The sequence below is a fragment of the Mchenga conophoros genome, linkage group LG14 (genome assembly GCF_057382185.1).
Source record: "Mchenga conophoros isolate Kocher_MC1m ecotype Shallow Benthic linkage group LG14, M_conophoros_male_GT1.1, whole genome shotgun sequence".
Lineage (NCBI taxonomy): Eukaryota > Metazoa > Chordata > Actinopteri > Cichliformes > Cichlidae > Mchenga > Mchenga conophoros.
Window position 1 is genome coordinate 27,733,031 of NC_140539.1, and position 16,090 is coordinate 27,749,120.

The 16,090-nt window shown below is 41.2% G+C and overlaps 1 protein-coding gene across 4 annotated transcripts in view; it reads left to right on the forward strand.

The window, feature by feature from the left end:
• igsf9ba (immunoglobulin superfamily, member 9Ba) overlaps positions 1 to 16,090 on the forward strand; it is a 71,806-nt gene that overhangs the window by 32,532 nt on the left and 23,184 nt on the right. For 3 of the 4 annotated variants that reach the window (XM_085243716.1, XM_085243717.1, XM_085243718.1), the window contains exons 4-7: positions 6,102 to 6,253; positions 10,163 to 10,280; positions 12,428 to 12,569; positions 14,745 to 14,890. In XM_085243716.1, the coding sequence (XP_085099842.1) occupies positions 6,102 to 6,253; positions 10,163 to 10,280; positions 12,428 to 12,569; positions 14,745 to 14,890 (558 nt within the window). Of the gene's footprint in view, positions 1 to 6,101; positions 6,254 to 10,162; positions 10,281 to 12,427; positions 12,575 to 14,744; positions 14,891 to 16,090 lie in introns of those variants that run through there. The other variant, XM_085243719.1, reaches the window with a different exon arrangement.

Genomic DNA, 16,090 nt, shown 5'->3' on the forward strand with positions numbered 1-16,090 from the left:
CGGATGATGGACACGTACATGCGCTTGCAAGTTAGCCGTGTTTCAGTACTTTGCTCGCACTATACGTCTGCACAAGTGGCACACCGCTTTGGTTACATCCTTAGGTTTACCTTTTTCATCTGGTTTAAAGCCAAAGAAACCCCAAATTGGCGACTTTATATTTTTTTAGTGCTGTCAGCGCCGTCGTCATGACTTACGCGATTAACAATTAACCCATGTGAAGCGCAAAATCCCTGAAATGTCTCTGTCAACGCATTTCGGCAGTTTGTCCAAATTTTGTTCATTCTGCACTCCAGATGGTTTGAGAGCGTTAAAAATTTTAATCGTGATGACCGCGTTTAAGCCGCGTTAACGCTGACAGCGTTTTTGTTTTGCTTTTTTCAACTACTTTGTCCATGTTTGGACTTCTTCTGTGTCATAAACGTGCAAATCAGTCCGTGCATGATTACATTGCTCCGCCCATCAAAAAGTCTGCGCATGCGCGAATATATCACCCATCGGCGATTCTTGGACTGACGATTGCCGATTGGAAAATTTTTACATATCGCCCAACCCTAACAGGTTGTAATTGTTGCCCTGTGGATGCTGATAGGAATTTTGGCCAATACTGATTTCTTTTTAAAAAGTCTAACTGGCAGCATACACAATCAAAGATTCACTTTTCTTCAATTTAAAATATTCACATTTCCATCGTTAAGAAAATTAATCTCAGGTTCTCATAATCTGCATTAATTGCATTAAGTATTGCAGGGTCTTCTCTTATGGGAGCAACTGAAAATAAAGTGCTCTGGTACTGGAATAAATCAGAATGAGCTGAAGCTTTACTTGACATATTTTGCCTTAGCAAACACAAGCAGGTGTAACAGATTGATATAACAAACAAATGTCAGGTATTCACATCATTTTCCAGCGTATTTGTAAATTCGCCTGACAACAGGACTTTTCTCGTTTTCACTCGTCTCCATAGTTTTCATCATAACCGAGGCTGCTATATTGTCGCTGGCTCTAAGCACAGGAAAGCTTTATCCTTAGGCTCACTGTATTTGTTAGTTGTTTCAAAATGTCCGTATTCAACTGGTTGATGATTTGAATGATTATGTTTTTTGTCACAAAGGTCTCACTGTGATGGAAATGCACAAACGTTTTAGTATTAATTTAAATGAACAGAAACTAGTCTTACAGCCATTTATTACTCAGAATTACAGTTAATGATTCAGACATTCAAATAAAATTTAGACTGTATAGTTAGTAGGGATAACTTCCAGCACAGCCTGTTCCAGAGTTAATATCAAATTTCCTAAAAGCTATGATGTATTCCAAAAACATGCCTAGAAAAGACAAATGTGGATGACTCACATCAGTTTTTCACTGTAATTAAAAACAAATCTGACAGACATAAAAGCACCCTTGTGCTCACGCAGCTCTTTCTATAAGTTTGAGGAGGAAAGCAACAAACCGAGATAAACGCACATTTGTTTTTGAAGTTAAGAGTTTATGTTAGTATGATCATCTAATCTACAAAATAACCTACGTCCACCTAAAGAAAAGAGATGGATGGGATTGTGGCAGTGAAGAAGTGAGAGGAAGTAAGTCCCATTGTTTCTCCTCTTAATTACACATGAGACGCTGTGGAGTAACTTACGTATGCTGACATTAGAAGAGGGAGGAAAGTGTCACCGAGTGCCTCTTTCTTCTCTCTGCAGCAGTTTACACTTAAACCTTTGAGACTCGTGATGTGAAATCAATGAAAATATGTACTCCAATTCTCCATATTCTCTTAGGAACAGATACAAGAAAAGGAAAACAAAAAACCCCCCAAAACAAGCAAGGAAATAAAATGACGCAAACACAGTCTTGAGTAAATAAGCCTTCAAAAAGAACAGCCTTTACCCTGCTTCTTAGCATCCAGGCCATCTGCTGATGTGCTGCATGGCCTACAGAGAAGAACAGGGGGAGTTTGGGAACTCCAAACATCTTTTAATGTATATAATTGATGAAGAGATGCTGTAAGTAGGGCGCAGATTTAATGCTCAGCTTACTTTTTTTGTAGAGCAACTCCCAGGTTCCCCAAGTATTGTGACACTTCCTCTGTGATGAGCTGTACCTGACGGTGTGAAACAAATCCCAAGTTGACCAAAGTGCCTGCTGCTGTCACCAGCACCACCATGTATGCCACCTATTTCCTGTCAGCTGGTGCTTATTCCCTTGATAAAAGCTTTGGGATTAGAATTAATAACAGCGCTTACAGTGGAGGAGCAAGTACTCAGGTGATTCACTTAAGTGAAAGTACCAGTGCTGTAAAATTTCCACGTTACAATTAAATGTCTCACGAGTAAAAGTGCAGAAATATTACCTGCTAAATATATCCACCCATACTCTATATGTAAAAATCTTGAGCCATCCCTCATTTCCTTATATTTTGCTAGGAAAATAGATAATGCAGTATATGAAGCAAAAACAGTACAGTTCTAATTTCCTTTTCTTCAAGTAGTCTTCAGGAATAGTTCTCCAGGCGTCTTGAAGGACATTCAAAGCTCTTCTTTGGATGTTGGCTGCGTTTTGTTCCGTTCTCTGTCAAGATGATCTCGCACTGCTTCAATAATGTTGAAGACCCGGCTCTGGGGAGGCCAATCCATGGCACAGTCTTCCACTGTGTCTTTTTCTATCCCGGCATGCTTTTACTGCATTGGCATTGTGTTTGTGATCATTCTCATGGTGACAAATAAAGCCAAGGCAATCAGATGTTTTTCAGATGATATTGCATGGTGGATCAAACCCTGAAAGTACTGGATGAAATGCAATCCAAACCATGAGAGAGTCTCCACTGTGTTTTACAGATGACTGCAAAAGCTCTGTATATATTTATGCAAGTTGAACCATAAATTTCAAATTTGGATTCATCATCATGTTTTCTCACAGATTTTTTAGCACAGTTCTCATGTAACTTGACGTAGCTCAGAAATGTCTTCTGTTTTTCCCATCCTTAAGAATGGCTTATTGATGGCTAATTTCAGTGAACAGTGGATTGATTAAGTGAAGAGTCAGATTATTCTCTCAAATCTGGTGCCAGGTCTATGCTGGATTTTCTCTTCTTTCTTAAGGACACAACATTCAGATAATGTTCACCATGTTTGTAATGCAGCAGCATTGTGCTATTAATGCTGCTGCATTAGAGTGCAATCAGCATTTTTCTACTATTTACCAATATCTGTTTTTGTTGAGTGGTTTCCAACGAAGTCAGTCAGGTCAAGAAGATCACAACATAAATTGGACTTGTTGTGAGATGACTGATGAAGTAGGAAAGAGGAAACACCAGCTGTATTATTATAAATATTTCTATATTTCTCTATGAAATACTGGTATAAATTAAAGGAGAGATCTCCTCTTCAGAAACGCAAAATGTCCTGGAGCCGAAGCATGTCGCTGTTTATGAGCTTAAAGTTGCTTTTCTTGAGTAAACGTACTTGGCTGCATACATATTGCAGCCACCAGTGACAATCAGCGACATACTATACATGCAGAAACTCATAGTGAAGCAGCGGCACAGGGTTGCCTCTTAACTAAAATAATGCATCATGATCCGTTTAATGTAACCGCCGACCCATCAACTGCATGATACGTAAATCAGTCATGCATTTTATTAGAATCTCCATTAATCTGCTGTATCATATAATGCAATGAGTGTTAGGGAGCGAGAGGGCAAAATGGACGGGCAGATGTCTAAATGTGCTAATTGGCCAATTTGTTTACTCCATGCCAGGTGCTTGTGTGCAGTCTAAGCATGGCAGCACTCCCAGCGGCAAGCGGTGACCCACTTGTATAGCAGTGCCTTTTTCCCCCTATTTAACTAAACACTGTGCCACTACTTATAATCAAAATATTATGTTGAACCACTGAAAGCAGCTGGCTGAGGAAGCCACAGTTTATTGGCCTGCAGGAGCTGGTGAACAGCTCCCGTGTGACTCTTAGCGAAGCTCGGATACATCAGGTGGAAATGCAGCAGTGTTACAAAGTGGTTTTGTATTAAAAAACAAAGCAAAAAGAAGGAAGCCTGCAGGGGAGCTTGTTATCAACCCTGGTACATGTCCCACTGTGCAAGTGTTGCATCATGTCCTATCTGAGGAATGCCTGTTTGACTTAGACCCTATTTACTTCAGATTTCTGAAATGTGTCTTGGACAATTAGCTCATGAGTGGACAGCACTAAATACAAGTGTAAATGACCGCCGAGACTTATTATTCTCACTCAAACAACGTGGGACACATTTGGCCTTGTATCTTTTGTACTGTAAACACTAATTTGTCCTGATGCCCAGCGAAAACACAACGGGAAAATATGTCACCAGTGTGTCGGTTTTTTGGCTTGTGTCCCGTGTCTCAAAGTCACAAATGACTTTGGCCTGACAGCTTCAACAGTTGAATCATGCGTACACATGTTCTTCTTTGCTTGACGCATTTTGGATGCGTTTTCTTAGCTAGTTCTTGCTCAGTCAAAATAACTGTGGACAAAAATCTTGGGGTCACGTGGGGTCAGCTGTAGTTATATAGCGCTTTTCTAGTCCCTAAGGACCCCAAAGCGCTTTACATATCCAGTCATCCACCCATTCACGCACACATTCACACACTGGTGATGGCAGCTACATTGTAGCCACAGCCACCCTGGGGCGCACTGACAGAGGCGAGGCTGCCGGACACTGGCGCCACCGGGCCCTCTGACCACCACCAGTAGGCAACGGGTGAAATGTCTTGCCCAAGGACACAACGACCGAGACTGTCCAAGCCGGGGCTCGAACCGGCAACCTTCCGATTACAAGGCGAACGCCCAACTCTTGAGCCACGATCGCCCCAAAGAGACTCAAAGATGTCTCCACAACATTAGCATGGTTATTTTGTTGCCTTCAGATCTGTTTTTCTGGTGTAGGACTTCCATGCAACAAACTCTCAATAAGATCCACATTTCCACTGTAAACTATTACAACAAAACCACACTTTTGACAGAAGTTGAAATGAGCCGGCGCATTTGTTGAATCCGGAGAGTTAACTTTTGTCTAGTCCAGCCTGTGCTTTGTAGTTTTGTCTGTTTGTTGTTTGAATCCTCTCTATTCTTCTCATTCCCTTTACTTTAGAATTGCTCACAGCAGATTGCTGCACCTGCTTCTGCTGGAAGTCTCTTCTTGTTGATAGGGAGTTCTTCCTCCCCACTGTCACCAAGTGCTCGCCCATTGCTGGGGTTTTCTTTGTAATATTAAAGGTGCTTAAGGATGTAAAGTGATTTCAAATTACTACAATTGCGTATTCAATGGAAATGTCCACTGGCTGTCCACTTGTGATCCTACTGCCCAACCAGCTGTAAACAGATACCCCCTAAAATGGAAAGCTGTACTACATGTGCCTGCAATACAACAGCCGTGCAGAAGAGCCCAATGGCAGAATGCCTGAAGCCATCTTGGTGCTGATTCAATGACTCTGTGTCATCTTGGAGCCTGTAGTTTGCTGTGCTATTAGGGAAATCCCTGAGTGTAACACAAATTCAACAGCACTGCAAACTACAGTACAGTTTTCCAAACTTATCCAAAATGAAAAGGGGGGAAAAAAAGCACTGCACTTATAAGTCAGCTGCCATGCTACCTCAGTAAGGTTGTTCTTAGCCATAGAGATACTTTGCTTGATGGTGTAGCCAAACACATTAAACAGGTGCTGCAAGAGTATTACTGAGGACCGGGTGCGATTCCACCCCTGGTCATTTGGTGTGTCTCTTCCACCTTTCTCCAAATAAAGGCTTATGAGGCTTATGTTAAAGTAATATGCAGGTATTTAGTGATGAACCAAAGTATTTAACATGTGATGATGATTATGAGGTAAGGCAGTCTCAAAAGTTAGAAGTAACATGTTACAAAGGTCTTTTTAACACATCATGTGGTTACCATTGAATCAATCCAATCAATCAACTGCACCAGTCAATCAATGTAAGGAAAACCTATGATTGTGCTTAAGAAGCAGTGAGGGAAAAGGGCCTATGCCAGTCCATAGAATAGCTTTTGAGATTTTTCTGTCTGGATACTGGGATGGTACCAAGAATTCCTTGTCCTATGTTCTCCCCAGCTCCACCTTCATTCACGGAGACGCCGGCGCAATACGTGGAGGCGAAGGAAGGGGGAAGCACTGCGCTAAGCTGCTCTGCCCAGGGAAATCCAAAACCAATGATCAGCTGGCTGAGGGAGGGGGAGGAGCTTGCAACCAACGCAAAATACTCGGTAAGAAAATATCATGGACATAACTCCGATTTATGATTGTGTGCAAAAATAGAAGTGGGGTTTGTGCACAGATGGCATCATCCGCTGAGCCCATCTGTACTGACAGTATGTTGTGGACTATGTCTCACTCGGGCTAATGTCAGTTTGTTCTATTGTCGAGCTGCTTCATGAGCTGTGGTTTAGTCTCTAAACCTGATGTGTTGTCCGATGTCTGAAAAAACAGCAGAACCATCCCATCGTTTTTGTACATTTAAAACATTGCACCACAGACTTGGTGTACAAGTAGTGGAAAGCTGCAGATATTTGGCTATTTAGGACACAATTATGTCATCGCTCCAGGATGACTGACAGTCAGGCTGTTCTGTCTTCCCTGTGATGTCGTTAGGAAAAATAAAAATAAACCCTGCATAATCTGAACAATTTTAAGCACAGCTTAGTGGCACACCTCACATTTCTGAGCCCTCTTTGTTGTCTGGTGATGCCTGACTGTTTTTTTAAACTCCCAAATGCAGACAGCCTGATGTCATGGCAAGGATATTTCTGGCACTGCCTCAGTGCTTGCAAACATTTAAATCAGGTTTGTAGTGTTAGTTGCAACAAATCAAAGACAGTCAACCCACAGCTCCATGACAGATGATTCAAAAGTGCCAAAAGCTTCGACGAGCGATGATGCATTACAGCCATAGGATGTTGGATCTTGAGTGAGCGGTGCAAGTGTCACTTTCTCTGGAGTGGAGGATCGCTTGCTCTCACTATACTATGAGAAGCACTACCTGCACCTACACGTCTGACCCCCAGCAAATTCATCTCTGGAGTTAGTCTTGCAAAAGTTAAGTTAGATATGGGAGGCTGACTCAAACATCAGCTAATTGCTAAAACAAAACGCACACACACCAGACGCACAAACGCCTGTAACAGATGCAAGCAGATTGCTGATCGTGTCTAAGAAGTGTAGCAACGGTGGTAATTTTTCATACTGCTTGTAATTGTTTTTAGGATTTTTCAAAGGTGCTTGCATGCCTTCACATTCTCGTATGTGTCTGATATTGCAGTCTGCTGCAGGCGCTATCACCTTTTCACAGCTGCCTGTGTAACATACAGCAAAGGAAGTGACAGCAGCACAGAAGCGTGTCTGTTAAAGGCCTCGTTTCCTTTCATTTTCGCCTTTTTTGCCCCACCATCAGTCGCCTCTCTTTAACACCATTCCCTCAGTAAACGATTAGACAACATTCTGATGCATTATTAATCTCCCCTTTTCGGCATCAATATTACATTAGCCCTAATATGAATGTTGCACTAAAAAGGAAAATCTTTAGTGAGAGCCAAATGCCAAATTCTAATAACCTCACTTTGCATTTATCGTCTCCCCTCGTACATTCACCTGTTTCTTGCTGCATCTCCCCTAAAATACGGGAGTGCTCCTTTCTGTGCTGAGAGGAGAGCTGTGTGTGTGTGTGTGTGTGCGATAGGGAGCATTAGGATATGTTTGCTCACCCACATGCTCAGATCCACGGAGACGTCATGGAGAAAGGGAGGAATGTGACAGACGGGGTTAGAGAGGAGCAGAAACACTCATCCTCCACATTCTCCTCCTTCTTCACTTTCCTCATTTTTTTAAAGCCCGGAAAAAAAAGATCTATTAAGTAACCAGGAAACTGAAAAAGAAGACTTAAAAAACTCAGGAAGGCAGTGGCAGCCAACCAAATATCATTCTCACTGGAGTGAAGTGCATAGGACAGAAGTTGGAATTCTGCTTACTTTCCTCACACTCACCTTGGATTGAGTTCAGCTATGGCACAGAAAGTATTGGATCAGAATGACGACCAGTGCATGTCTTTAGATTCTGTTAAGATTACTGTGTGTTAACATCACTGCTGCATTTGTGGTGTGTATGAGTTTAGTGATTTGATCTAACAGTGGTTTAGACTCTTTGGCTTTTTTAGATTCAGTGCAACAACAAATGCCAGGATTTAAAAATATGCTAGACCACGCTGTCCCCGAAACATGCTTGATAGCTAGCAATGACAAGCTAGCTAAAAATAACCTTTTGTGCATGAGTGTCTTTGTTTGTGTTACACTCAGCCTCTGACTGAACGTTTCCAGCAAACATTTCAACACTGAATGTCTGTCAGATGGCGGTCTTTTGTTGATGTCTAGTAATGGTTGAAAAATAGTTTCAAAATAAAAGTTGGGGGACCTCAATGTTGGCTAAACATACCTCTTAAATGTCACATGGATGTGGTTTGTTGGCAGATTGCCGTAGTTGCTCATCGTCTGCATAGAACATGCTGAATTGTGTACCACTGTGTGGCCATTTTCACCAAACAATAGCTAGCAACCTCCCACAGCTGCCAACTGGTTGGAGAATACACATTTTTCTTACAACCACTGGCTGACAGACAGTTGTCAAACAGTCTCTAGGCCTGTGTGCCTGAGGCTTTAGCAAAACACAAGCTACGTTTATTTCACTGTTCGGTCCAAATATAGACTGTATGTAAAAGATGGATGTAGCCACCGTTGATATTAAGCTTCATAACAAGACAAAGAGCAAAGGAACCAAAGGCTGTTTTTCCAAAGAACTCTATGTAAAGACAGGTTTTATTTACAACCCTCCTATTGGTCATTTAAAAAATAATGCAGGTTAAAGCACTTAGGAATTGGCTGCATTTAAAATTTTTATGTCTGCATTGAATCTATGTAGAGCCTACATAGATTTTGCTGCCAATGCACTAGTTAGCATTAGAATTACGAGGAAATGAGAGTACTGAGTGGGCCAGTCGCAGTTGTTATGAGCTGCCCGGGCTGCATATTCACATTTCTAGGGAGCTATACATCATGTTATGGCACTAGTTACAGTTTAGATTTTCAGAAGGGCTTACTGGTTACAATACCCCATGGCATAGATAGTTTAGAAACATAAATTCAGACCAGATCTCCAATTCTCACCTGGTATCCCAAAATACCTGAAGATTGGATGATGGGTGATGATTGGATGATTGGACTGCAATCATTCTTATATAGCATGCTCAGTTTGGCTCACCGAACAATTTTGCACTAATCACACAAAGAAAATTTTTATTTCAATTTTAGAGAGTGAATGCGGCTAACGATTAATTTTAGCCTTTATATAAGCCTTGAATAAGAGAAGGTCATTTAAAGTAAATTGCATGTGAAGGAGGTGAACTGGAATTGGAAAGAGAGCATTATTTTTCTACTAAAATAAAGACAGTTTCATTCCTTCAGTCATTATTGAACCAACAAAGCAATAAATTCACCTTAAATCAGTGGTTAGTTTACACTCCTAGAACCAAGTGTGCCACACACGAGGGTGTTATCTCGCCATTAACATTGTTATGACGGCGATGCAGCTCCCCAACAACCTTGCAAAAGTTAAGCTCTGCTTTGTTTGCTCTGCTTGTACCATAAAGCATCTGAGAGACAGATGAATAGCAATAATTCTGCAGGCATAGCAGATTCTCCGCTCAGCTGTGTGAATGGACAGACTACAGCTGTGTGTGACATGAATGGACAGAGCCTCTCGCCACCTGTTGCATAATTTATGAGGTTTGGTTAATGGTTGGTTCTCATCAGTGCCTGCACACAGGGATGTACGGTAACACTGAGTTAGACGTTACCAAGGTGACCATATGCAGGAATCACACCTGGAGCTAATAAATCAGGACACACTTGTGACTTTTAAGTCTTTTTTTTTTGCATGAAACTTTGACCTGTAGTAAAATTTAACAAACTACATGATCTGAACAGAATACATTCGAGGTACTATACAATTGTACTTCTATTCATCTATATGGTATCATTCTAATTATAACATAACAAGGGCTTTTAAGTTTTAAATTTGCCATATAAAGGCTGGATGTTTATTTCTTTCTCCTGCCCATTCATTTGCAGGTACACGATGGCAGACTAACCATCCTTGGCATCACCAGAGATGACAGAGGGGCGTACACATGCCGAGCCCACAGCGACCAGGGAGAAGTGCTCCACACTACCCGTCTGTTGGTTCAAGGTGATGTCTCCTCAGGATGAGTAAAACAGATATACAAGTTACAAATATAAAAGTCGAATCCGAATGTGTTTTGATATTTTGCCAGATTTTTCATTGAAAAGAAAAATCTTTCCCCGTCTCTACCGGATTGCATCGATATAGTAGTTAGGTTCCATTATTTATACTTAAAGGCAAAGCTCTGCACTCCTCTGGGGTACTGATGTATGTAACATACCTTCTGAGTCTGTATCGGGCAGTCAATAGCTCAGTCTGGGGCCTCTGTATGTGAATGTGTGCACAGCCATGTGTATACAACAGGATCTGTCTAAGAGCGCGTCACTGTCTGTCTCCGGTCCATTAACCAGGCTCTCTGCTAGACACAGATCAGATAGATGGTTGTGATAGCAGCCTCTCTCGGTCTCTTGATACAGCGGGGCTTGGTGGAGTTAACAGTGTGTATTTAACAAGCAACTGAGCATCTTGCTTTTAAGGTGTGTTTTAACGCTTGACTTCTGTAGGTGCAAACATAGCAGAGAAATAACTCCACTCCTTCGCAGTACAGTAAATGGAGGCACGCACACACACACACACACACACACACACACACACACACACACACACACACTGCAAACATGGTGATTGTTTTGTAACTTACTGAAGACTTAACTGGTGGTGCATGAGATACAACTGCATTAAGGCTTCAGGCCTCTGGTGGAAGTACCAATTCGATACCTGTTCTCTCTTATCGTTATGCAAGAAGTCTCAGTCATGATATGCGTATATGATAAATGCACAGAAATCTTTCATTGTAGTTTTGTAGACATTGCAGTGTTTTTGCAATATAACAAGACCAAAACCACAAAAACAAAAAAGGTTGATGCTGTAGTTTGTTTGAATATTACCACGAATAACACCGTGAAATAAGAGACGCGATTACTTCGCAGACGCGGAGCAATAACCAGGAGACATCTGAGGAGTCATGGTTCTCAGTCTGGTGATCTGTTTTTAATTGTTATGTGAAACATCTGCACAGTGATGTAAAAGGCTGTGCATGCTCAGAAGTGAACAAACAGGAGGTTTGTATCTGGGCCTTCTCATAAAAGACAGCTTACCTTTCATGGCTTCTGCTGTTTTATTGAGCGCTAAGAGCAAATCTAGAGCACTTCAGGAGATGAAAAAGGTTACAGTGTGAAGCATGCGAAACCAGAATGCTGACTAGTATTAAGTTTACAACAGCTGGCTGCTTACTGTATTTTAAATCAGACTGTGATGATATATGCTGTAAATATTACTTAGTGTGTTCCTTTTCTCACCCTGATTTGCACCCGAAAGAACAAAGTTGGTGTGAAAGCCTCTAAATAAGATTTTTTTTAAATGAAATTTCATCAATTTTGAAAAAAATTAATAAGTTTAGGTTTTAAAGAATTAAATTATTATGTTGGGGTTGGGGTGAAGGCGATGATATATGCCTAACATTCAATAATATAATTTTTTTTAAGTAAAAATAAAACAAGAGCTTTGGGCACCACATATGTTAACTAATTTCCCACGCGTGGGACTAATAAAGGTTATCTTATCTTATGTGGTGCAAAGAACAAATCCACAGGAAGTTGTGCTTTTTAGCATCTTTGTGCTCGCTGTTTCATCCACTGTCAGCTTTACTGTATTAGTTCAAGCTTATGAAGCGACATGAAACATCTGCTACAAACCTTTCTAGACAGTGACTGTTCATCCACAAACAAAAGATGTCAAAAACCAGCTGAAACTATTAGAAAGTATTCACTGGACACTTTATTAGATACACCTTGGCTGTCTTGTGCTCCTCCACATCCCAAAGTTGCTATAAATATTTACATCGACAAGCAGTTGAACACCTATAAAAACGGCTGATGAGTGTATACTGCAAGCACTGCACTAAATATTATTGTAAAATGCCTTCTTTGGCGTTGGCAAAGCCTACACAGTATATACCTAGATAAAGACAGTGCCATCTTTCCATTTCTTTTTCTGGAAATGGGCCTGAGTCCATTTAGCAGCTAGAAAAGCTGAAATGGAGATGAAAACCAAAGCTGTAAAAAGACGGAAATTTTGAATTAACTTTCATAAGGCGGATTGAAAAAAAGACTGCCTGCTTCAGCGCTTTTAACACTTTTTTCTGTTTCTTTCAGGGCCTCCATACATCGTTTCACCACCAGAAAATGTCACTGTAAACATATCCCAGAATGCACTCTTTACCTGCCAAGCAGAGGCATATCCAGGCAACCTCACCTACACCTGGTTTTGGGAAGAGGACAACGTCTACTTCAAGAAGTAAAGTTATGATCAAGTTCACTTCTGTACTATGGCTGTTCTCGCTCTCAGTGTAGGGAAACTTGTTAGTTAAGCACTTGTGTGAGGTTAAGACTTAGTGATTTAAATCAGCACCATGCAAGCTGCATAAGGCCTTTATCCCTGAGCTTTTGTGATGTGATTGACATTGCGGGTCTCTGAGCCCTTTGCTGTGCTGCGTTTTGAGCGACTGTCCAAGGGTATTTAGTTTGTGTGTGCCATGCCCTGCTGTGACCCCAGAGGCAGTAAGAGTGGGCCTGCCGGGGTTCCGTCTGGAACGTGCCAGGCGAGTTAGTGCGCTCTGGTGACAACATCACATGACTCAGGCCTTGTGTCATCATATGCCTCTCATGCGGTGATGATATGAAGCGTAGCCAGGACCTCTGCAGGCTCCCCAGAGCTGGTGTTTAGAGTCTGAGAGGCTTTTGCAGTGAGGAAGTGACAGACAGAACAAGTGGGAAGGAAGAACTAGTGAATAGGGTTTTGACTGGCGGTGAAAACAAGTGTCTGAAGGACTTTCACAGAGGAAGTTTCCATACTAATTTTAAACAGCTTTTGTAACGTCAATCGATTTTTTTTTTCGTTCTTTTTTTTTTACAGGATGGGAAAGATTTAGTTGAGGGACTTTATGATGAGACAAATCCTCTGTTTGTTTGCCTGTGAACTAGTCCTACATGATCGGGACTTGAGCAGCCAAAATTGGCTCACAGTTACACCTTCAGCCCATGAAGATTCTTGACTACATTAGATCTTGTGATGTCACGTTTTAGCCGATTGCTACAACCACTTAGCTGTTGGCTAAAATGAACAGTTTTTAGCGTTTATGCACCTACAACAGCTTGAAAAACATCTCATTTTTATTTCACAGCTGTAACATTTCCACAAAAGTCTGATTATACATAAAATATGATTACATATGATGAATTTTAATAGTTAATTGTTGATGCCCTCATGCGTGTAACAGAACAGATCCGGTCATGTGTTCTGAGCCAAATGTTCAGCCTGTGTTATTGTAGAGAGGGCCAGTGAGATTTTTACATCTTTTAGCTCATCCAGCCGAAAGACAGATGAATTTATACCAGGGTGAGACTTCCATCGTCCATCCTGTCGTTCACAGTTCACAAGGACTCCTTCTGGATTAAACTTAAATGAAACCTGCACACAGTGATCGCCTAATGGGTATTCACCCTAACCGGTCAACTGTGACGGATCGTGAGCCAAATGAGCCGCTATGGCAGTGACCTTCTGGCGTTCTCTTGGTTTAATTCTCATTTTCACTTTTGCTGCTTGTTTGGTGTTGGAGAAAAAAGGAGAAATGAGTGAAAATACCCTTTGGCTGCTCTCTTAGTTACTAATAAATAATATATAGTCAGCATTAATGTTAATGATCCTGATTTAGTTGCAACACATAATTAAATCATTCAAACCAAAGTTATGTAACTGTTATATATGGGGTTTCTCATTTTTTTGTTGCTATTAATTTAAATGAAATTTACTGATTTACTGATGCTGATGATCATTTGTTTTTGTAAAGAACTTTTTTGTAGATGCTCAAAACTCTCATTAAGTACAAATAAGCTGAAGGCAGGAGGAAGCAGATACCAAGTCTCAACAACAATTTGCGAAGCTCAGTGTGACAAATATGTTAGTTACCAATTAAATATTTGACAAAATAATCTTTAACAGCTCTTTTCTAGAAGTATTAATATCATCCCGTTAAATAAATGTGATAACTCATCTGTATAATAAATGATCAACCATTAACAAAGCCCTGAAGGTCTTTTTTACGTTTACTTTTTATTTAAAGGCTTTTTTTCGTTTAAAGTAATTAATTATTAAAGTACTGAGTGAGTCCTGAGTATCTGTTTAAAACAAACAAAGAAAAATAAATTAATATTGTCTGCTCTGTCATTTTTTTTTTAATTGAAAGGGAAACCACGAGGGCCGTACCATTTGGCAGTTATGACAATTAGCAGATTTATTTGAGTCTCTCGTTTTGTACAGAGTGTTCTTTGGACCCCTCTCAGCTGGCTTCTGTTTGACTCTCTGCTGCTCTCTTATGGCACCTTGATGTAATTCAGCTCTGTAGATGTGTGCCCTGTCCTGTCGGTGTGCTTCAGTAACACGCTGTGATAAAACGTCTGTGTCTTCTTGCAGCGATCTGAAGCTCCGAGTGCGCATTCTCATCGACGGCACCCTTATCATCTTCCGGGTCAAGCCGGAGGATGCTGGGAAGTACACCTGCAGTCCGAGCAACAGTCTCGGTATCTCGCCCTCAGCATCAGCCTACCTGACTGTTCAGTGTGAGTGTTGCCATGACGACAAAGTGGGAGGGGGAGGGGCGGGGAGCTAGTACAGCGAGCCATGTGAGGAGCAGCAGCAGCAGCAGCAGTATGGAGTCTGCTCGTGCTGGAGGCTGCTGTAGTATTTGGCTGCGCTGCTCCTGTAATGCAAAGTAACCTTCTTGAATTTCAAGGTCAGGTGTTGCAGAAAGGCAGCAGAGTTTTGATTTGACCATTTTCTCACTCTCATTGGAATTTAGGAATTGGATTATAATCTATTCCGGCTCCAGCCTCATTCCTGTGCACAAACATGGAGACAAACTCGTCCTCAGACTCAATTTTTCCAGCTCTCCTTTGATTGTGGCTGTGAGTGATGAGAGAAGAACCCCCACTCCCACACACATGACGTTTCATCATAAGTCCACTGTGCAGAGCTAATTTGCTCCCAAGTTGCTGCTGGTCATTGATTATTGTGCTACACTATGAGAGGGAGCTGGGGGATTCACAGCACTGCAGGCACTGACTTCATCACTAGCCTCACATACAGCAGGCGATAAACCAATGTCCTGATGGTCCATGTAAAACAAACTCCAGCTTTATGTATGAAGCAGCTGAGAATCACTCCCAGAAGAGAGGAAAAACACTCCTAACTCAAAGTAAAAAACTTCTTGGACTAGCAAAGCAGAAATTAAACGGTGGTGCAATAGTTTTCTGGATGTTTTCTGGATTTTATATGCGAAGCCAAGTATCTTCTGTAACTTAGCAAGTCTGTATGTGCAGAAATATGTCAAAATTTCACTCACTCGGCTTAAAAAAAGAAACGATAGTACTCGAGAAAATTTGCATTGAACACTAAAAAACCTTTTGGAGGCTGTAATGCTTCACCACATCCTGTGCACGCTGCTCACACACATGCATGTGCAGTGATTATGTTGAGAACTCTCTTGCTGGCTGCTGCCTAATCTTCTCTTCCACTAATTCCCCTTTCAGCACCTCTTTTATGTTCCTTACATGTCAGGAGATTTTTTTCTACTTCTCTGATTTTTCCCAGTCCTTGAAAATGCTCCGGAGATGTTTTAATTCATCTCTTAAACATGAACAGAAACAGCTATAAGTGAAGCATTTATGAAACAGCATCTTAATACTATTTGTTGTAGTTGATGTAGATTCATGGTTTGGGAGCAGACCTTAGCAGGTCTTAAAATGATTTAAGTGCAACCT